The 21,396-nt window shown below is 54.8% G+C and overlaps 1 protein-coding gene across 1 annotated transcript; it reads right to left on the bottom strand.

Annotated features, from left to right (window-relative positions):
- Positions 1 to 116: 116 nt before the first annotated feature.
- Positions 117 to 12,675, bottom strand: LOC122204438 (histo-blood group ABO system transferase 2-like). The gene is made up of 8 exons (XM_042911903.1): positions 12,441 to 12,675; positions 12,300 to 12,350; positions 11,667 to 11,717; positions 11,365 to 11,421; positions 10,904 to 10,951; positions 10,026 to 10,061; positions 7,647 to 7,775; positions 117 to 899 (listed from the first exon to the last, which is right to left on the bottom strand). Exons 1-8 carry the CDS (start codon positions 12,593 to 12,595, stop codon positions 212 to 214), a joined length of 1,215 nt encoding a protein of 404 aa, XP_042767837.1. The 5' UTR covers positions 12,596 to 12,675; the 3' UTR covers positions 117 to 211.
- Positions 12,676 to 21,396: the final 8,721 nt, after the last annotated feature.

The following is a 21,396-nucleotide window of genomic DNA, read 5'->3' as shown; positions in this document are numbered from 1 at the left end:
AAATACGAGGCAGGATTAGGGAGAGATGAAAAACCAGAGCCGTGTGTGCTTGGTGGGTAGTGGGAGTCTCTCCAGAAGAGGAAACTGAGGCACGGGGACTCATTCGCCACCAGAGCCGTGGCCGATCCCTTTCCCAGCGGAAGACCCGCTAAGGCCGGCCGCAGCCTTGCAGGGAGACCTCCTGGAGCACCGCCCCCCCCCGCCCCGCCCATCAGTTCCGGATTTCTGCGTGATTCTTGGGCACCGCCACGAAGCGCAGCTTCCGGAGGAAAGGTGGCTTCTGCAGCATATGTTCGTCCCACAGGTACTCGGGGGACAGCACCTTGGTGGGCTTGTGGTAGAGCAGGTACCTGTTCAGGTGGCTCTCGTCGTGCCACACCGCCTCGATGCCGTGGGCCCGGTCGACCACCATGGCCCGGTGACAGGCCGACGTGAGCCGCAGAACCTCGGCCACCGACCCCCCGAAAAAGCCTCCCGCGTAGTAAAAGTCGCCCTCGTCCCTGGGGATGTGCGCCTGGGACTGCGGCCGGCGCTCGTAGGTGAAGGCCGCGCGGGCCGCCCCGTAGAAGCCGGGGTGCAGGGTGCCGAAGAGCGGGGACAGGATCTCCACGCCCACGTGGTCGCGGAACCTCATGTCCACGTCCACGCACACCAGATAGTCCACCTCGTGGAGGAAGCGCTGCCGGGAGAAGTTGCTGATCATCTCCATGCGGTGCATGGACACGTCCTGCCAGCGCGAGTAGTTCCGGACCTCCAGGACCACCACCTGCCTCCCTTCCCCGAGGGGCACGCGGGGCACATCCCCCGGCCGGTCGGTGAACACGTAGTAGGTGACCTTGTGTCCCACCATGAAGTGCTTCTCCGCCGTCTGCAGGAACAGCTCCAGGAAGACCACGTATCTAAGACCAACAAGCACCCCAGGAGAGACGGTGGGTGTTAAACACAATCAAACAGCAGCAGAAAAACAGACTTAGGCAAAACCAGCTTATAATACCATGGCCATCCCTTGAGGACATCATGCTAAGTGAAATAAGCCGATTGCAAAAGACAATCTACTTGACGGAGGTGCCCAGAAGAGGCCAGTTCATAGGAACAGACAGCAGAAGGGTGGTTGCCAGAGGCTGGGGGAGGGGGGAATGGGGAGCTAGTGTTCAGTGGGCACAGAATTTCAGGTTTGCATCTGAAGACGGGTGGTGGGGATGGCTGCCCCACAATGTGAGCACTTAACACCACCGAAACGCACGCTCACAAATAGTTAGGATGCTCAATGTTCTGTGCGTTTTACCATGATTAAAAATCAAAAGATATGGGGCGCCTGAGTGGCTCAGTCGGTTGAGCGTCGGACTTCAGCTCAGGTCATGATCTCAGCTCGTGAGTTCGAGCCCCGCGCCGGGCTCTGTGCTGACAGGTCAGAGCCTGGAGCCTGCTTCCGATTCTGTGTCTTCCGATTCTGTGTCTAATATTTTAAATTTTAAGATATTAAAAATTGTTTTAATTGAAAGATAAAAATAAAACCATAGCCAATCTACTAGACTAGCTAAAGACCATGTATCTCAACTGGATAGTAAAAGGAGGCCTTCAGACTGCTTGGGTATTGAGCAGATAGTCTCAACCACAGGTATTTTCTTAGTCCACAAGGCTGGCAAAAGTTCAAATGATAGATAATGTCCAGACGATGGATTTCTCCAACCCACGACCCTCAAATGGTTCCTTGTCCTTAAGAAGAACTAAAAACGAATTCAGGACACTACAGTGGTCCTCCAGACCCTACAAGACCCGCCTCTGATGTGGTCTCCTTCTCCTCTTGTCCACCTTTTTGTCCGGGCAGGCTGGCTACTTGATGTTCCCGACACAGGCCAGGCATGCTCCTCTGGGCCCTCATACTGCCTGTTCCCTGGGGCTGGGGCCCTGTTCCCTGCAGTGCTCGCCCCCTATAATAGCTTCCATTCCTTGACCAATGCCCAGAACTGCATATGCCGCATAGGTCTCCCTGCTAGCATCAACGCAGATGCATGAGGCGGTGGGGAGAGGGGGGGGATGCTGCAGGCTATGCCCTTGAACGGGCGTACATTTTACAACGTGGAAATTATAACCCAATAAGAAAGAGCAAATAGATACACAAATAAATATGAAGATACATCCCTCTCCACCCCTTACCCAGCCTTAGGTATTCCTTTAGAGCCCCTATCACCACCTTGACATACTTTGTATTTGTGTTTTACTTCTTCTCCCGTCTTTTCCATCTTTACGTGTTCTTTCCGTCTAGAACGTAGCTCCGTGAAAGTAGGCCTTTGTCTGCTTGGGAAACTACCTTACCCCTATTGTGCACACGTCATAACTGCTCAGTAAAGGTCTTTTTTAACAGATGAGTAAGTGAATACGTCGGTGTGGCTGAGAGTGCGGGAAGGCAGGCACTCTCACGTACCCCTGGGTCAAGTAACCATTTGTATAACCCTTTCGGAGGGCATAGGAGAAAATACACTCAAACTTTAAATGTGTATATTCTTCCCCCGAGTCCACTGCCCGGACCCTATGCCGCAGATCTACTCGTATGTGAGTATACGGACCCAGGTATAAAAGTTCGCGGGCGACTCACGCCATCAGATGCTGGTGAGGCAGGTGGAGCAGCCGGAGCTTCCGTGTATTGTGAGTGGGGGCGTGAAACCGGAAAAACGTGCGGAGTGGTTCTTTACAAAAGGAAAGCCGTCTCTCGCCTGAGACTGAGCGGTTCTACTCCTAGATGCTCAATGGAGAAAAGGTAGATTGCGTGTCCGCAAAAGGTCTGTCCAACATAATTCATAGTTACTTATAGTGTCCAAGCCCTGGAAACAGGAGCCCGTCAAGACGGAAAGTGCAGTAGGCAACTGTGGTGCGCCCATCCCACGGAACGCTAAGCAGCGAGAAAGGGCTACCGGTTCACGCAAAATCACGGCTAAATCTCAAAATCACGATTCTCAGAAAAGGCAGCACAAAGCAGGATGTGCTTTAGGGCTCCAGGAGGCAAACATAATCTTAGAGTAGAAAAGAATCAGGACAAGCGACGCCGCAGGAGAGGCTGTAGGGGGAGGGGTTGGCCGGAAAGGGGCACGACGGAACGTTCTGGGGGTGATGGGAACACTGTATACGTAGAAAGAATTTTGGTTACACGACGATATGTATTCGCCAAAACCCAGGGAATTCGTGTATGTACATTTTGCCTGGGAAGAAGAAAAACCATAAACACATCTCAAGCTCCAGTTAATGACATGCACAGAGAAGTATTTAGGGCGAGTGTGCTGATGTCCCAGATTTACCTTCACACGTGGCAAAAGCAACTATGAGTGGATAGATGGACAGAAGGACGACCAGACGAGTAGATTACTGATCGCGCAAGTACAATAAAATGTTAATTGTGAAGCTTATGGACTTATGGGAAACCATAAAAACAAATAATATATGCATGATGGGAATCCCAGAGGGAGGAGAGAAAGACAAATGGGCAGGAAATACATTTACAACAATAATGGCTGAAAACTTCCCAAATGAGAGACCCGGACATCTGGATTCATGAGGCTCAAAGGACCCCAAATAGGTTGAATCTGAAAAGGGCTACGGAGAGATGCGTTATAATTAAGTTGTCAAAAGTCAAAGATAAGGAGGGTGCCTGGGTGGCTCAATGGGAAGAGCATGTGACGCTTGAAACTGTGCAGGCCACGAGACAGAGGGATGATATAGTCAAAACGTTGAAAGAATACGACACCCAGCAAGGCTGATTTCCAGAAATGAAGGAGAGAGAAAGCGTTCCCAAACAAAAGCTAAGGGGGTTCGTCACCAGTAGAGCCACCTTACAAGAAATACTACAGGGCATCACGCTCTTCCAGCAGAAGGAAGAAGATGCTGACTAATATGATAAAAACATTAATATATTGATAAAATCCACTGGTCATGGTAAACATACAGTCAAGGTCAGATGTTGTAATGGCGGTACATAAATCACTTACAACTCTAAGAGTTAAAAAAACAAACATAAAAAATCCAACCATGAATACAGTAATCTGTTTATGTAAACAATATTTAAAAATATGTGAATTGTAGCACCAATCACCTAAAATGTGAGACAGAGAGAGAGAAGTAAAAGTATTGTTTATAGAAGCTATTGAAATTAAGTTGTTATCAGCGTAAAAGAGGTTGTTACAAACAGAAAATATTTTATGTAAGCCTTACTACCCGCAGAGGGAAAATCTGTAGTGGATACACTACCAGGAATAGTAAAGGAGTCAAAGCTACCGGTGAAAAGTCATCCAGCCACAAAAGAAGGCAGCAAGAGAGGAAGCAAGCAACAGAGAGTCCACGGAACAGTCAGAAAACAATGAACAAAATGGCAACAGGAAGTCCTGACCTCTCAAGAATTACTTGAGACCTCTCAAGAATCACCTTTTGTAAAAGGTAAAAGCATTCTCCACTCAAAAGATGTCGAATGGCTACATGGATTAAAAAAAAGTTTTTCAAAGATCCAACAATAGTCTGCCTAAAAGAGACCTACTCTAGCTTTAGAGACCAGACCAAGAGTGAAGGAATAGAAAAAGATATTTCAAGCAAACACTGACTGAAAGAAAGACGGGAAGATATATTTATATCACACAAAGTAGGCTTTAAGCTAAAAATGATCAAAGAAGACAAAGAAGGTTATTCTATAATGATAAAGGGGTCAATCCATTAAGAAGATATAACAATTGTAAACATTTATGCACCCAACAACGTCAGAGCAGTTAAACACATAAAGCAAATACTAACATAACTAAAAGGAGAGATAAACAGCAATACGATATTGATGGCTGACTTCAATAAGCCACTCTCAAAAATGGATAGGTCACCTAGACAGAGAATCGGTAAGGGAGCAGCATATTTGAACAAGACTATAGACCAAATGGACCTAACAGACAACATAGAACATTCCATCTAATAGTGGCAGAACATATGTTCTTCTCAAGGGCACATGGAACATTTGTTAGGATATCCTAACAAGGATAGACCATATGTTAGGCCACAAAACAAATCTTAGCAAACTTAAGATTGAAATCATACAAAAGAAAATATTCAAATGGCCAACGGGTACATGAAAAGGTGCTTCACATTACTCATCGTCAGAGAAACACAAATCAAAACCATAATGAGGCATCCCTTCACACCCGTTAGAAGGCTCATCTCAGGAAGACAAGAGACACAAGTGCCCGAGAGCATGCGGAGAAAAGGGCACATTTGTGCACTGTAGGAAGATGGTAGGGAGGCCCCCGCAAAGTTAAAAACAGAATTACCCAGGGGCGCCTGGGTGGCTCGGTCGGTTAAGCGTCCGACTTCGGCTCAGGTCATGATCTCACGGTCCGTGAGTTCGAGCCCCGTGTCGGGCTCTGTGCCGACAGCTCAGAGCCTGGAGCCTGTTTCAGATTCTGTGTCTCCCTCTCTCTCTGCTCCTCCTGTTCATGCTCTGTCTCTCTCTGTCTCAAAAATAAATAAACGTTAAAAAAATAAAAAAATAAAAAAAAAACAGAACTACCCTACAATCCAGCAATCCCACTTCTGGAGATGTAGAAAGAGATAGATGATAGAGATGGGGGTAAAGATAGGAAATTAAATCAGTATCTTTTTTAATTTTTTAAAAAATGTTTTATTTCGTTTTTGAGAAAAAGAGCACAAGCTGGGGAGGGGAAGAGAGAACGGAGGACAGAGGATCCGAAGGGGGCTCTGCACTGACAGGCCCACAGCAGCAAGCCCAATGTGGGGCTCGAACTCACGAACTGTGAGATCATGACCTGAGCCAAAGTCAGACACTCAACTGACTGAGCCACACAGGCACCCCAATATCCTTTTTTAAGGTTTTTTTTAAGAGGGAGAGGGAGAGGAAGAGAGAGAAAGAGAGAGAGAGAGAGAGAGAGAGAGAACCCCAAGCAGGCTCCACACTCACACTCAGCTCAGAGCCTAATGAGGGGCTCCATCCCATGACCCTGGGACACTCACCAATCATTTTAGGTGATTGATGCTCAATGGACTGAGCCACCCAGGTGCCCCTAAATCAGTATCTTGAAGAGATACCTGCCCTCCCACGTTCACTGCAGCAGTATTTACAACAGCCTAGACAGAGAAACAACCCAAGTGTCCACCAACAGATGGCTGGATAAAGAAAGTGTGAGATATATATATATATTACTCAGCAAGGAAGAAAAAGAAAGAAAGAAAGAAAGAAAAGAAGGAAGGAATCCTGCCATTTGCAACAACACGGTTGACACTCGAAGCCATTATGTAAGTGAAATAAGTCAGAGAGAGACAGATAAGTACTGTGTGATCCCACTTATATGTGGAGTCTTTAAATAACAAAAACAAAAACAAAAAACCCCGAATCCATAGAAACAGACAATAAGTGGTTACCAGGGGCAAGAGGTGCAGGACTGGGGAAAGCGGTGAAGGTGGTCGAAAGGTACGGATTTCCAGACATAAGATAAATCAGCTGTGGGAACGGAGCGCACAGCATGGCCACTGCAGCTGACATACCGTATCGCATATTTGAAAGTTGCCGAGAGTAGGTCCTCCTGGGGTGATCGTTTCACGACACATACACACATCAGACGATTATGTTGTACACTTTACATCGAGACGATGTTACATATTGATTATATCCCAATAAAAGCAGGCAAAGTGAGAAGGGGAAAAACAAGAACGTTAGTGGCGGAGTCCGGGTGGTGGGCAGACACACGTTCACTGTGACGTTTTCGCAACTCGGCCGCGCAAGTGAAAAGTTTCGCGATGCAAGGTTGTCTGCATGGGTGCTGCCTGAGGCAGCTCTCTGGAACGGTCAGCTCAAGCGGGAAATGCAGTGGCTCTGGAGTAAGAGTGGGCAGCCGTTCGAAAGGATGAGGAAGGTCCGCGTGTGCCGACGTGCAAAGGCGCCCGACACGTGCCGGCGAAGGTGCCGGATGTGAAACACGAGCCGGTTTCCAAAGCAAACAAGCTAACCCCAAAGCCGTAAATGCAGCTTGGAGGCTTCGGGTCCGACTCCACCGCATAGTAAGCCTGCTCCGGCTAACTGGGGCGCCAAGCCTCAGTCGGCCTCCCAGGGGAACGCATCGGGGCGGCCGAGCACCTGCTCCCGGGCTTGGGTCACAGGGTTGGTCCCGCTAAGTGGTCAGCAGTGGCTGCCAGGCCTCTGAATGGTTGATACGGTCACTTCTGGAGCAGACGACTCTCAGGTGTGGGGCTGCTATTTTGAGCAGGGGTGTGCCTGGTGGCCCGTGCAAATCCCACCAGGTTCACCTGCCCACAAAGCCACCCACGCCTCCCCCTCCCCCTGTGAGCACCCCATCCTGGCAAAGAGAGACACCTGGTGAGGAGAGCCCCCTACCTGGGGCTTGGCTTCCTGGTTTAGCCTGGGCACGTGTCCTTCTCCGCACGGCTGCCAAGATCTTACCTACCTATTTTTTTCTTTATTTATTTTGAGAGAGAGAGAGCAGGGAGGGCCAGAGAGAGAGGGAGAGAGAGAATCCCAAGCAGGCTCCACACTATCAGGGCAGAGCCCAGCTCGGAGCTCAGACCCAGGTGCTGTGAGATCATGACCTGAGCCAAAGAGTCAGACACTTAACTGGCTGAGCCACCCAGGCGTCCCAGATCTCACTTACTTTCTGATGGCAAAAACGGTCAGTCCAACGGTGGTGTTTTCGAATTGTGCGTCCAGAATGGCAGAGTCAAAGACCCCGTCCCAGATGACAGGAGCAAACCAGGGGGTCATGACCAGCACATCTGCCCTCCTAGAGGGAACAGGTCACAGTGCGTTAGAGCAGGGCATGGAAAGGTGGGCCAGGGAAGGAAGGACCAAAGGTCCACAGTCCGCGAGCAGCGCAGTTAGACGCAGCCGGGATTCCAGACTCCCAATCCAGTGCTCTCTGCCTCACAAGCTCCGCCCCTGAGCCCTGACCCTGCCATTCCCTCACTGCCCCGCGTGGAGTGTCTCCTGAGCACTGCCGAGTACTGGGTCCCACAGGACACTCCTTCTGGGAGGCCCCCAGCCCCATTTCCGAGAAGGAGCTGCATCTCAGTGAGAGCAATAGCCAAGCCCTTTCCCAGCAATAGGGACTTGGCCGTAAGAAACATATATTCAGTCTTTGACCCCAGATCCTGACACGGGGCTCCTAAACCCCTTGGAACTTCCTGGGTGATAGGGACACCTTCTGTTTTAATGAGGTGACCCGGGGCGGGCTCCTGGATGGCTCGGGATGGGGACTGGCCACCGGAAAGACCACGCCGTGGTCAGAAGCGTGACACTGCAGCCCCAGCCCCCATCCTCCCGGCAGGTGCGTGTGTGAGGGAGCCTCCACCAGATCCTGACGACGGGGTCCGAGAGGGCACGGAGGCTCCCTGGCCTCCCCACGTCGCCCCCTGGGGACCTGTGCCCCTGGCTGCTCCCGCGCCCTTGGTGATACGCCGAGACTCTAGAGTAGACTGTCTTCTTGGGTTCTGGAGCCACTCTAGAAAGTCATGGAGCCCGAGGAGGGGCCGGTGGGAGCCCTGAGCTACAGCCGGTCCGTCAAAAGCACAGGTGACAACCTAGAACTTGCGGCTGGCACGTGGGGGGCGGGGGGCGGCTGTGGGAGTGAGCCCCCGCCGTGGGGGCTGCTGACGGGGGGGAGCGGCGACATCGTTCCCTGTGGGAAACCTACCTGTTTGCTGGGAGTAGGGGGTAACACGAGTTTTCTTCAGGGACAAAGCTAGGCCTCCAGCCCCCTCCCATCTCGAGGGCTTCCCCTCCCCCCAGTGTCGCCCCACAGAACGTTCTCTGTCCCTTCTCCACCCTAGCCCGCACGGACGCCTCTCTCCTCTCCTCCCATCCTGTCTCACGAGTGCCCGTTCACTCGTGGCTTCTCGGGACACGGCTCCAGGACCCACGAGAACAGGCTCACGCCAGCCCGTCCCTCCACATGGGCTGTGTCCAACAGAGATTTGCAATTTAAAATTGTCCTAGTAAGCACACACAGGTAAAAGTGACCAGGTGAGGGGCGCCTGGGTGGCTCAGTCGGTTGAGCGTCCAACTTCAGCTCAGGTCATGATCTCATGGTTTGTGAGTTCGAGCCCCGCGTCAGGCTCTGTGCTGATGGCTCAGAGCCTGGATCCTGCTTCTGATCCTGTGTCTCCCTCTGCCCCTCCCCCACTCATGCTCTGTCTCAGAAATGAACAAAAAAAAAAGTGACCAGGTAAAGTTACAATTAATCTGGTGTATGTTGTTTAACCCGCAACGTCCAAAACACCATCCTTTCAATGCGTGATCGGTTTTTAAAATGAGAGACTTCGTATTTTTGAGATATTTTAAATGGAGTGCTTCGGACCTGGTGTGTGTGTGTGTGTGTGTGTGTGTGTGTGTGTGTGTGTGTGTGTCCTCCCCAGGGACAGCCCTCTCATTCCAGGGAGGTCATGTGTCAGGTTGTCACGGCCTCCGGGTGGCTCTAAGGACTCAAGGAGGCGTGGGTACTGGTGTCAGAAAAGACAGTGAGCACTCGCAGCTCTCCCGGCAGGGAGGTCGCCCGGCCTGGGCTCGGAACCCGACCGCGCCCTCGCCGGTCGCACAGCCTCAGGCAAGTACCTTCACTTCTCTGGGCCTCAGTTTCCCTGCTTGTAAAGCGAGGGCTGACCAGCGTGGCCTCAGGGCGACCTTCCTGTCTGAGGCCACAGGGACCGGCTGCCAGCGCCATCTGGGGCAGAACAGCCAGGCGGTGCGGGCTGAGGAGGCCGGGCGCCTGCACCGGGGGAACCCAGCCCGGACCTGTCCTGCGTCCCCAGGAAGAGATGAGAGAGGGTTCCGTGCCTTCTGTGGACACCCATGCTCCCCAGGCCCGGGAGTTGGAGGCGCCTTCCCTGGCACCCTCGCCCGGGACCAGACCCATTGGCAATGAGCCCAGCCCCCTCTCACGGCAAGAGAAGGAAAAGAAAAGGCTAGGACAGGTGGCAGTGAGGGCGAGGAGAACTCGAGGCGGGCCGGTGGCCACGGCAGGGATGTGCTAACTTACGCAGGCTGCAGGAGCTGGGCCTTGGGGTAAACCATCCTGCAGAGAAGACACGCGTCAGGGAGGAGGACGGTCGCATCCAGAAGCGTCTCGGAGCCAGGCAGTCTACGCCCACAGCTGCAAGGTGCCGTCCTCCCCGCCTAGATGGCCAGCTGTGCCAGGAGCACCACAGGACTGCCAGCCTGCCCGCCCGCCCTCCTGCCCTCCTGCCTTCCTTCCTTCCTCCTTCCTTCTTTCCTCTCTCCTGCTCCCCCTCCTTCCCTCCTTCCTTCCTCTTGTCCACTAGTCACCTGTCCACTCACTAGACAGACAGCGGTCAAGCGTGCCCACCCAGCCCTGGGGACGCCACATGCTTCCCAGTGATAAACCGATGAGGCTAAAAGCCAAGCAGAGGAAAGGGGGTCACCCCTCAAGGTCTCTGGTAACTGCCAAGGCTCTAGACTCCCCACATCTCCTCCCTCCCTCTCCCTCCCTCCCTCTCTCTCTCTCTCTCTCTCTCCCTGTGTTGTAAGTCCTAACGTGGGTCTACCCCACAACTACGAAGGCCCACCCCCACCCCATCCAGCCCCCATGCCGCGCCCACCTCCATGCCCTCCCCGGGCCACATCATCCTCAGGTGTTAGCTGAGCTGAGGGCTGAGAAGCCGGGGCCGAGCGTGCCACGGGCATGACACTGAGCAGCCCCACGGCCGGAGGTCAAGTGGAAACCCCCCGTGACTCCCATCATCTAACGTCTCCTCCTGTTCTCCTGTGCCCCCATCACCCTCCTCTCCCCCGGGAATCAGGCCTTGGACTGGGTGGGGGTGAGGAAGGGGATGGGGAGGCACATGTCGACTTGCTCGGAAAGAGGCACAGAAACACCCGAAGAGGTGGTCCCCGTACCTGGGGACTTCGGGGACTCTGCAGGTGTCCGGAGGGCAGTCCCTTTCGCTGAGGGAGGGAAACAGAGAGCGCTCAGCCCGGGGCCGGGTCCTGGGGGAAGCGCTCCCGTGCCGGCGGGCAGGTCTCCTCCAGGGCCGGCCACGTCACGGCCCCTGAGGAGAAAGTTCCCGTGTGATGCCGAGCCTGGGCCGGGGGAGCGGAGCGGGGGTCTGAAGCAGGGCCGAGAAACCCTGGACACGCTGACCGTGTCTGGGAGCATGGTGCACGGCTTCACCCGCAGGGCGTGACCGCGGCCTCGGGAGAAACTGCCGCCCCAACACACACACACGCCTGGGAAGGAGGAGCAGAGACCAGGAGGCAGGAGCCGTGGCTGCCCCTGTGGGTCCTGGAATCCCCAGGAGAGCTCCGGCAAGGCCCCCCTCACCCTGTCAGCCCCGGGAGCCCCGCTCCCCGCCCCTCACCTGCACTGCTTTGTCTCCAGCAGCATCCCCTGCGGGACCACACGGAGGCCATCCTGGCTGAGGGAGGAAAGGCTCCATGGACTCACTTCGTGAAAAGTAGCGATTGCCAACAAAGAGCCGTGCCCTCGAGAGGGGGGCGCCCCAGGCCAGCATTAGGTGCGCATCCCCCCTCCCCACCGACCCCTGGGGACCCCCGCCAGGCCTGGGGGTGGGGGGAGGGGAGACAGGCTCCTGGATGGAGTTCAGTGGGGCCGACGAAGGCCAGTGTTTGTGAGGGAGGAGGAAGGAGCGGAAGTCACTACCTCGATGGCAGGCTCTCCTGTTGGCCCTGCAGGGGACGGCCCTCCGTGCTGCTGGAGAGAAAAGTGACACCAGCTGAGCCCACCATCCACCTGGCCATCCGACCAGCACGTGTGGGTCCCCCAAGCTGGACGGAGAGAGAACTGGGGTCGGGCCACGCCCTGGGGGCTCGTGACGCGTCCCGGTTGGGAGCTGTCACCTTATCTGTTCACAGGTCGCCAGAGAGGCCAGCTCTGGAAGGAATGGGCTCTGAGAGGACACTGAGCCTCGACCTGTCTGGGCCCTGACGGGGTCAGAGGGCCCCCACCCCCGCTCGGCCCCGTCGAAGCGGCTGAAGGGACCCCGGAACCCATACCAGGCGCTATCCCTCCCAGAATCCCGGCCTTGCCGCACAGCCCGCTGGGCAGTGCGTGAACTCTGTAAACGTGTTCTCTCCAGCGCAAGCTAGAACTTTCTCTGCCTTGTCCTTTGTCAAGGTTTGAGAAAACACGCTGGAGGGAGGGACTCGGGAGTCACACTGGGAACCGAGGGTCTCCGGTTAGAAGTACCTCCAATTCAGTACATATGTATATTTCTATTTCTGCTCTAGATCTTTCCAGAAGGAACCGCCCTGAATCCAAAGACGCCGCCATTACCTTCGAGACTCTTCTATCTGCCTCCGTCCGGGAATCAGCCTGAAGACATTGCTGGGGGACAAACAAGAGTGTGAAACTGAGTCTTCGCCGGGCGGGAGGACCGACAGGATGGGGGTTCGAGGCTGAGACTTTAACACACACATTCTCACCCTTTTGGCCTCTGGCTCCTGAGAAAATGGACGTGGGGCCCGACCAGAGCCCTTCTGGCCCCATCCCCACTCCTGCTGGTCATCTGGACCATTGTGACGCAATCCCATCACCACAGTAACCAACAGCAGGGCCGAGGACCGCGGCATCCCGTTCACCTGAGGAGTCGTTTCTAGATGCAATTCCAGGCCCCTGCACAGTGCTGAGCACTTCGGAGGCGTGTGTATGTAGAAAGCTCTCTTTCTAACAAGCGCCCCAGGTGACCTGCGGACACTCTCAAGTCTGGAGTCATGCCTCCTTTCTGTGTTCCTTTCTGCTTATTTCTCTCTCTCTCTCTCTTTTATTTTTCTTTAGAGATAGAGAGAGTGCATGAGTCGGGGGGGGGGGGGAGAGAGACAGAGAGAGACACAGAGAGAGAGAATCCCAAGCAGGATCCACGCTCAGTGTGGAGCCTGATCCCACAACCCCCGCCCGGCTCATGACCTGAGCTAAAACGAAGAGTCAGACACTCAATCCACTGAGCCACCCAGGCGCCCCCCCTCTTCTATTTTCTTTTTTGTTTTGTTTTGTTTTGTTTTGTGAGAGAGAGAGAGAGAGAGAGACCGATGTCAGCCTGCATCCAAATCACCTAGGGGGCCTGTTAAAACACAGAAGGGAGCCGGGGGCGCCTGGGTGGCTCAGTCGCTTAAGCACCGACTCTTGATTTCTACTCAGGTCATGATCTCACGATTCGCGAGTTCGAGCCCCACGGTGGGCTCTGTGCTGACAGTGTGGAGCCTGCTTGAGATTCTCTCTCTCCTTTGCTGCCCCTCCTCTCTCTCTCAAAATAAATAAATATTTTAGAAGGAAGCTTAATGTAATAATCAGGTGAATCTTTTGGGTACTAAACATTTACCAGTCTAAAAAAATTAAAAAGGAATCCAAGGTGTGTCGAAATGAGGGAGAAAAGAAGAAAAAACAAGATCTAAACACGGGATAATGCAGAGGAAGGAGGCGCTGGATGAATAACCCAAAAGAACCATGGCATCTCGATGGAGAAAAGAGGCCAGACCCCAGACCCCAGACCCCAGACCCCTTGGGCTGCCACCCTGGGAACCTTGCTGTAACACACGTCGTGAACTTCAGTGAGTCCGAGCGGGGTGAGGGGCTTCAGAACTGGGACCCAGCGGGGAGCGGCAGGGCACGGGGACAGGTGTCTCCAAAAAGCTGAAGGCATGACGCCGAAGGGGCCACACGCTCTCAGCGCTCCCTGGGGTCCTTACGCTACAAGGAAGAATATTCTCGAGCAGTTCAAGGGCACATTCTAAGAATCAGACATCGGGACAGGCCGCTCGCAGAGGACGGAGTTCTGCTGCCGTATAAAGTTCAGGTGGGGCCTTGATCACCTGCCGGACAGGCTGTGGAGCCAGCTCAGCCCCCTGACCCGCAGCAGGACACAGGCAAGCTCTGAAGTGGACACCAGGCCCCGGGAGGACAGCACAGCAATTCAGGAGGTCCCTGTGCTGGTCTACAACCCCCACGCGGTGGGCAGGGGCCACCTGGACGAGTACAACTGCCCCCACCAGCACTGTTCCATCGGTCGCTTTCCACTGTCGCTGAGACCAGACTGGCCCTTCAAAGCCCTGGCCAGTGTCCACCTCTGGCAGATCAAGGGGTGTCTTCGTCCTGGGAGATCCGGGAAAGCCTGTCCCCACTCTCATGGCAGCCTATCACCTGTGTATTCCCCCTACCAGATCGGACACTGCTCAAGACAAGGAGCTGTCCCATTGACAGTGACATCCTGGTGCGCGCACACACACACACACACACACACACACACACACACACACACACACCAACACCAGGCTCAGTAAACGCCTCTCCAGGGGAATGTGTTGACGTGTCCGACAGAGTGAGGGCGCCGTTTTCCAGAGCACGCGCTGGCTGGACCCGCAGCCCTGAGATGAGATGCTGGCCCCAGGTCGACTCGCCCTCAGGGGCCCGGGAAGTGGGTTTGGAAGGGTTTGCGTCCTGGCCTTGCCACTTCCTACCTTGTAACCCGCGTCTCACCTTAACCTCTGGAGCCTCACCTTCCTCGGGTGTGAAACGGGGACAATAATGCAGATCTTACAGGTTGTTGAGAGAATGTACGAGAATGTCCATCAAGCATTTCGCTCGGTGCCCAGCACAGGATACACATCCAGTAAGTGTGAACTCCTAACAGATTACTTTACGGAAGTCATCAGTGAAAACGCGTACAGCTCTCGAGGTTAACCACTACGTGAAAATGCCTTCCTGTGGTCTCGACTGCACATGTGAACATTCAGTTTCCACCTCAAAGTTGAGGCTAGAGGCAGTTTCACCAGTGCACTGAAAAGGATCCACTAGATTCTTTTTTTTTAAGGGAAGGCAATTTTACTAAGTTGGTTTGGAAACATAAACTTTACTGTTTGTTTTAAACAAATGAAAGGCAGTAAAAAAAAAAAAAAAAAAGGGGGGTTATCTGTTTTCGGTAAATGCATTTAAAGCACAGTGCGAGCTCTACGTAACCGGTGTTTCTAACAGGCTGTAAAACACTGCCTTCGGAAGCCCTCTGCCCCCCACCTCTCCCCAGGGAACCTATAAATGCCGACAACTCATCAGGGAGCAGAGCCGAGCGCTGGCTGGGAGTCTGCGTCCCTGCCAAGTGGTCACCTGATGCAGAAAACACCACCGTGTTCCCTCGGTTTCCTTATCTGCAAAATGACAGCGACCGTGTGGGTAACACCTTCTCCGGGACCACGGCTGTGGGCCAAAACCCTGACCGGTTTCATGAATTAAAGTCAAATTAGCTATACTAAGCCCCAGCCCACCACAGGGACCCCAGGGACGTCCCCAGACTCTCACCTGTAGAAGCCCAGACACGCAGCCAAGAGCAGGAGCCCGCACAGCCAGGAGCTGGCACTCCTTCCCCAGAAGCCTGCAGAGAGGAAGCCTGGGTTATTCCGGGGCCAGTTCACCCGAATCACCTTGTTGGGGCCCACACTGGGCACTGGGCACTGGGCACTGGGCAGGGAGGGGCTTCTGTGGGCTCCAGCTGAAAGCCCTCTCCCTCTTGTGTGCCCTCAGGGAAGGAGGGTTACACCTCTCCTGGAGGCATGACCCACTGAGCCTTGCCCTGCAGCCCCTGGGCACCCGCCCTGGTGCCCCTCCTTGTTGACAAGCCCCCGGGGACGCGGGTCCACTCTTCACACTTCAGAGGCTGGGGCGCACCGCAGCCATTACCCCACAGGCAGAGCGTGAAGGACAAGGCCCAGGAGGGCTGTGACAGACGACGTTGCACCAACCCTCTCACCGAGGGGACCCCGCACCCCACGGGCACCTCGCAGCACAGCTACATACAATAATACATCATGGTGGGAGAGCCCATACAGGGGTGTGGCACCCCGGGAAAGGGGCACGTTGGAAGGAAGCCATACCGCGTGCATCAGTTAAATCTTAGCTGAAGGTGGTGGGTACAGCAGGACCCACCACTGATAAAGAGCCTCCTCCCCCGAGCCACCCACCGCTGGGTTTTACGACGCCCAAGCCCGATGTCCCAGCGGCGAGAACCTCATTGATCACAAATGTGTTGGGGGGTCCCAAGTGCTGGACTGAGAAAACCACCAAACAAACAAAACATGCACATGTACACCTGGGTGCAGCCCAGACACTGTTACCAAAGAGTTTCACTGGGTCTAAGAGGGATACGTCCGTTTCCTCTGGGTGTGAAAATGTGAAAAGCCACATGTATCCAAATGTGCAATCCCAGAGGTGTGTGCAAAAATAAAGAGTAGCTTTTTTGGCCTCGGATTAGGCAAAGTTTTTTTTTTTTTTTTAATGTTTATTTATTTATTCTAAGAGGGGGGAGCACGAGTAGGGGAGGGCAGACAGAGAGGGAGACAGAATCCCAAGTAGGCTCCAGGCTCTGAGCTGTCAGCCCAGAGCCTGACGTGGGGGCTGGAACTCACAAGCTGTGAGATCATGACCTGAGCTGAAGTCGATGCTTAACCGACTGAGCCACCCAGGTGCCCCTAAAGGCACAGTTTAAATATGTGTAGTTATAGGTCAATTATCCTGGAACTGGTTTTAAAAAAAAAAAAAAAAAAAAAAAGCAAGGCACAGTGAGATACCATTTCCCACCACCAGAGGGCAATAACACACCGCGTCTGCCGGCTGCTCTCAAGGCAGGGGGTGTGGGGAGCAGGCAGGTAGGGACATCACCTGAGAAGGTGAAAATTGGTTCTTGGGGATGCAAAAAAAAAAAAAAAAGACAAAAAACCCCACCACCTTAGACATTAATTATTTGTGGCCTTCCAAAGCTTAACTTTACCCGCCAAAATCTTACTCCTTAGTATTTTTCTCTTTAGGGACATTTTTTTGTTTTTAAAGTAGGTCCTATGCCACATGTGGGGCTTGAACTCAAGACCCCGCGATCAAGAGTCACGTGCTCTGCTGACCCAGCCAGCCAGGTGCCCCCTCTCTTTGGAGGCAATTTAAATTCAATTTTATTTCCCTCCTTATACTGCTATAACTAGGGAGGGGTGAGGTTCAGAAACACCACTGTAGGGGGTGGGAAGGGGAGGGAGTCCATGGGAAGGGACATCTGGCAGTGTTTACCCAGAGTCAGACTCACTCAGCATGTGATCGGGCAAACCCACTTCCGGGGATCTCTACCACAGAGACACCTGCCCACGCGTAAAATGACTGTTATTCACGAAGGCTTTGTCTGTAACAGCAGGAGCCTGGAAAGGACCCCAGTGTCCATGGCTAGGGACTGAAGTCCACTTCTGCGTGACCAACAAAGGGCATGCTGTGCAGCTCTGAGAGAGAGTAGGGGCACGCTTAGCACAGGTTTAAAGCAAGGTACGGAACAGCGAAGACAATACTCTACCTTTTGTATGTTGTTCACGCTTCCCTAAAAAACCTAAAAGGCTGCGCGGGGAATGACTAAAAACGGTTACATACAGGGAGCAGGAGGCTGGCAGAGGGGCCGGCAAAGGTCAGGCACCAGTCACACTTCTCCATCACGTCGAGGGATCGTTTTTAGCTTTGAGCCATGCAAGGCTACTGCCCGCTCCAAATAATAAAATTAGATAAACCCATAAACAAACCAGAATAAGACAGAGATGCTGCATTTTCAGTCTTGGAGAGGGTCAGGCCCTTTCTAAGTCTGGCCACAGATTTCTTCTTAATAGCCCTAAATGAAGACAAATAAATATGACCCGGTGAAAATAAAATTTTCACGCACAGTTGAAAAGACAACCATAAACGCAATCAAAGAAACATTTTTTTTTTAAAGTTTGGAACTCATAAACCCCCAAGCCCTTTGATAATAGCTCCTAGGATCTAATAAATAAGAACAACTACTGAATGGGGTTTTTTTTTTAAATTTTTTATCTTTAATCTCTAAACCCAATGTGGGACTCAAATTTACAACCCCCAGATCAAGAGTCGCACGCTCCACGGACTGGACCAAGCCAGCCAGGCGCCCATGAACTGTTTTTTCTTTGGTTTGTTTTAATGTTTATTTATTTTGAGAGAGAGGGGGGGGGGAAGGAGGGGGGGAGGGAGGGAGAGAGAGAGAGAGAGAGAGAGAGAGAGAGAGAGAGAAGGATGGAGGGAGGGAGAGAGAACCCCAAGCAAGCTCTGTGATGTCAGCACAGAGCCCGGAGTGGGGGTCAATCCACGAACGAACATGAGATCATGACCTGAGAGCTCCACCAACCGAGCCAGCCAGGCGCCCTGCCCACCAAGGGCAAAGGGTCTTGGGTGACAACTCAGGCCGCAGGCATTCGACCTCGCTACGGTGACCGCCGCGCAAGAAAGACTGAACTGAAGAGGCCAGATGTGCCCCATCAGGTGCGCCACGGGGCAGTGGCTGGGCTGACCCAGGGGAGCTGGGAGACCCCGCCCCAATCAGAGCAGGGCTTGGGTGAGAGGGATCCTGCACAGCACGGGGAACATATGGTGTGCGTGCGTCATGCATGTTCTCCCTGGACACTCCCTTCCTGGGGCCCTCCCAGTGCTCCCCTGCCCTGGAGAGATTGAATCATCCTGTCTCCGTACCCTCCGTCCCTCCTCCCCTTCTCTCCTCCCCCTCCCCAACCAGCCTTCACCCCAGCCACCCACCGGGACCCCTGCAGCCCTAACCCCGCACCCTCTCCTCCGCCCTCAGTCCACTTGCCCCAGCAGCGTGGCTGAACTCTGCTCCCTCTGGTCTGTCTGCTGGTGACACCCGCCCAGCCACCTCTGTACCTCCTCCTGGGGGGAGGGGGGGCCACAGACACTGGAGGCTCCAGGCGTGGTCCCAGCCTTTCTTCTGCCCCCACCGTGCACCATGGGAGCATGAACTATGACATCTACCCTGCCATCCCCTCCGGTCATTCTCCAGCCTTTACCTTCTGTCGGCCCCTGGACCTGGGGACCTAAGCACTCGTGGACCCTCCCCACTGAAGGCACACCAGCCCTTTCACAGCCAAACAGGACCCTGGGTCCCCGTCACCCAGGCCCCCCGCGGGGCACACTTCCCACGTCACGGCCAGGCACCGGAGCGCACGGACAGATCAGAGGCGTCTTCCCACCCCAACTCGACGCACCAGCACACGTGTCAGTCACACCTTCAGAGTGTGGTCCTGGGTGCGGCTGCTGGGGGCAGAAGGCTCGGCAATTCCTCAAAATGTACACAGAACTGCCGCGTGGTCCGGCAATCCCACTGCTGGGTCTGCACATGCTCATGGCAGCAGTGGTCCCGGAAAGTGGGAGTAACTCGTGTCCAACAACGAATGAAGGAATAAGGGAAGTGCGGTCTGTCCACACCGTGGAATACCACTCAGCTCGTGCCTCCGCGGCCGTGGGATTCCGCTGGCCCCAGGAGCTGTCCTTCCCACCAGCCACCACCCACACGGGGTCTCTGCCCTGGGCATGGAGAGCAGACACACTTTAGAACCAGGGCACAAGTCAAGAGTGGACGCCCAGGGCACCCCTCCCAGCTAGCTGGGGACGGGGTTTCTTGAGGGAGCCCTGCTCCCAGTCTGGCTGCCTCTTATCAACAAAAGAAGGTTGACGACCACACTGTTGTCTCTGCCTTCCTCTTCTGGAAAAACATGTGCCCTCCTGCCCAGGCTGAGCCCTGTCTCCCTAAGGGGCTAAAGAAGCCCCTTCCCACTCTGTCTCCTCCCAGGTGCCCCCAGGGCGCCCCCCCCCCTGCATCCCCCCACCCCAGCCAGGCCCCGTCCCAGGAGGCAGGACGGAATGGAGGGAGGAATCTAGGGCTGTGTCCTGATCTCCCTGGACCTTCCCAGCATCTCTCCAGGGCCGCTTCCTCCTGCTCTCAGGGAAGATGGCTGAGCAGAGACCCGGGGGCCTTCCTAGAGGCCTCCGGGTCACCTACCTTTATCCTCTGGTCAGAGAAGGGGAGACCGCAGGGCCTGCGGTTCGACCCCAGCTGTGGAGGGTACCTAGGAGATCTGGACCCACACAGCCCATTTTCACGTCCCAGCTTTGGGCACATGCTTTGGACTGCCGTTCTGGAACTTTCACTGAGGCCACACTGTGTGCCAGGCTCTTGCAAAGGGCCACAGATGAGAAGGTGAATAAACAATGCCAGGTCCCGGGCGTTAGGAAATGTGCACAAACCAGGATCACGTCCTCTCCATCCTGGTCACCGAGGACAGGCAGCAGGGCACAGGGTGGCCCCGGCGGGAGCTCTGAGCTGGCGGGCCTGCTGTGTGGTTTGCGTCAAAGCCCCCGTGTCGGGGGGAGGCGGGGGGGGGGGGGTGTCCGACGGCTCCCAATGCCCAGAGCTCTGCCTGCCCACGGGGCTAGGGTTTCTCCACCTACACTCAGCCACGGGGGCTGGGCCAGGGACTGCAGTCCTGCTAACAAGCAAGAACCTGAGTTGCTGTGTTGAATTGTTTCCCAGCAGCTGCAGAGATGGCGGGAAGAGAGGGCCGAGGGCCAGACAGAAGCTTCCTTCTCTCGGCCAGACATGCAGAGACCACCCTGTGGGCAAATATGCAGCAGACCCCAGCACCCTGGCCGGGCTTGGGGTGGGGGCTGGGCCAGGAAGGGGCCTTCCTCCTGGCTCTCCAGGCCCCTCCCCTCTCCCTTCTCTCCTTTCCTGTCCTTAAACCCCAGCCTCGTAGTATGACCTTGGGCCAGCTACAGGCAGCATTAGTGATATCAGGGACCCAGCCTGCACCCACAGGAGGTGGCCCTCCCCTCAGCCTATTTCCTCTGTCCCTCCTTTTCTCTGTCTCCTTTGTCCTGGTCCCCCAGCAGGTGAGCCGGCTCCCCTACCCCGAGCACTGGCTATGTCTGAGCTCTGAGCTCCTGAGAGTCTCCTACAGGCTTCACGGCAGAAGGAAATTCCCTCATCGACCGCCTGCTCCAGCCTCTGGGGCCTGGACTAGTAGAGAAAGGAGAGAGCCCAGGAGAGGGCACAGGGACAGGAGGGCTGGGCAGGGAGCTTTTCATGGCAAATCAAGATATCTCCCCCAAGTCTGCCCTCCACACTAAGTGCTCTGGCCACATTCTGCTGCACTTTCCTGGGCGCCAGCATCATCCCTGCCCAAGACTACCCCCACGCCCGCACACATAAGCAAATGCAGCTCCCAGACCCTCCCTGCCCCCACGGCACCCAGCCGCCCCCCCTCCCCGCCGCCGGCCCTCAGCCCGACCCGACCTCTGGCTCCAGGTGGCCGGAAGCCCAGCAGAGATGGGCAGGGCCCCATGTGGGTAACCACTGCCCCATCCCGGAGCCCTTGTTCCTCTCCACTCACCTCTGGGGTCCATGGCTCCTCTGAGGACCCAAGGCCAGGTGGGTAGGAGGTGGAGGGCGCCCTGGCAGCACTGCAAGCACAGCTCAGAACTCAGGCTCAGAGCCAGACCAACCCGGGTAACAAAGTCCGGCTCCTGCCTGGGCCCAACCCCACCTGTCCCTTCTGGGTGG

Source organism: Panthera leo, chromosome D4, assembly GCF_018350215.1.
Source record: "Panthera leo isolate Ple1 chromosome D4, P.leo_Ple1_pat1.1, whole genome shotgun sequence".
Classification (NCBI taxonomy): Eukaryota; Metazoa; Chordata; class Mammalia; order Carnivora; family Felidae; genus Panthera; species Panthera leo.
The sequence above is the reverse complement of the archived record's forward strand: the minus strand, read 5'-3'. Positions and strand labels throughout refer to the sequence as shown.

Bases quoted from the DNA above. Each gene is read 5' to 3' on its own strand.
- LOC122204438 (XM_042911903.1), bottom strand. From the start codon at position 12,595: ATGCCGCGGTCCTCGGCCCTGCTGTTGGTTACTGTGGTGATGGGATTG. The intron at 11,718-12,299 runs GTAATGGCGGCG...TTTTCTCTCCAG, and splicing joins CAGATAGAAGAGTCTCGAAG to CAGCACGGAGGGCCGTCCCC. The intron at 900-7,646 runs GTAAGTGAGATC...TGTTGGTCTTAG, and splicing joins ACCGTTTTTGCCATCAGAAA to ATACGTGGTCTTCCTGGAGC.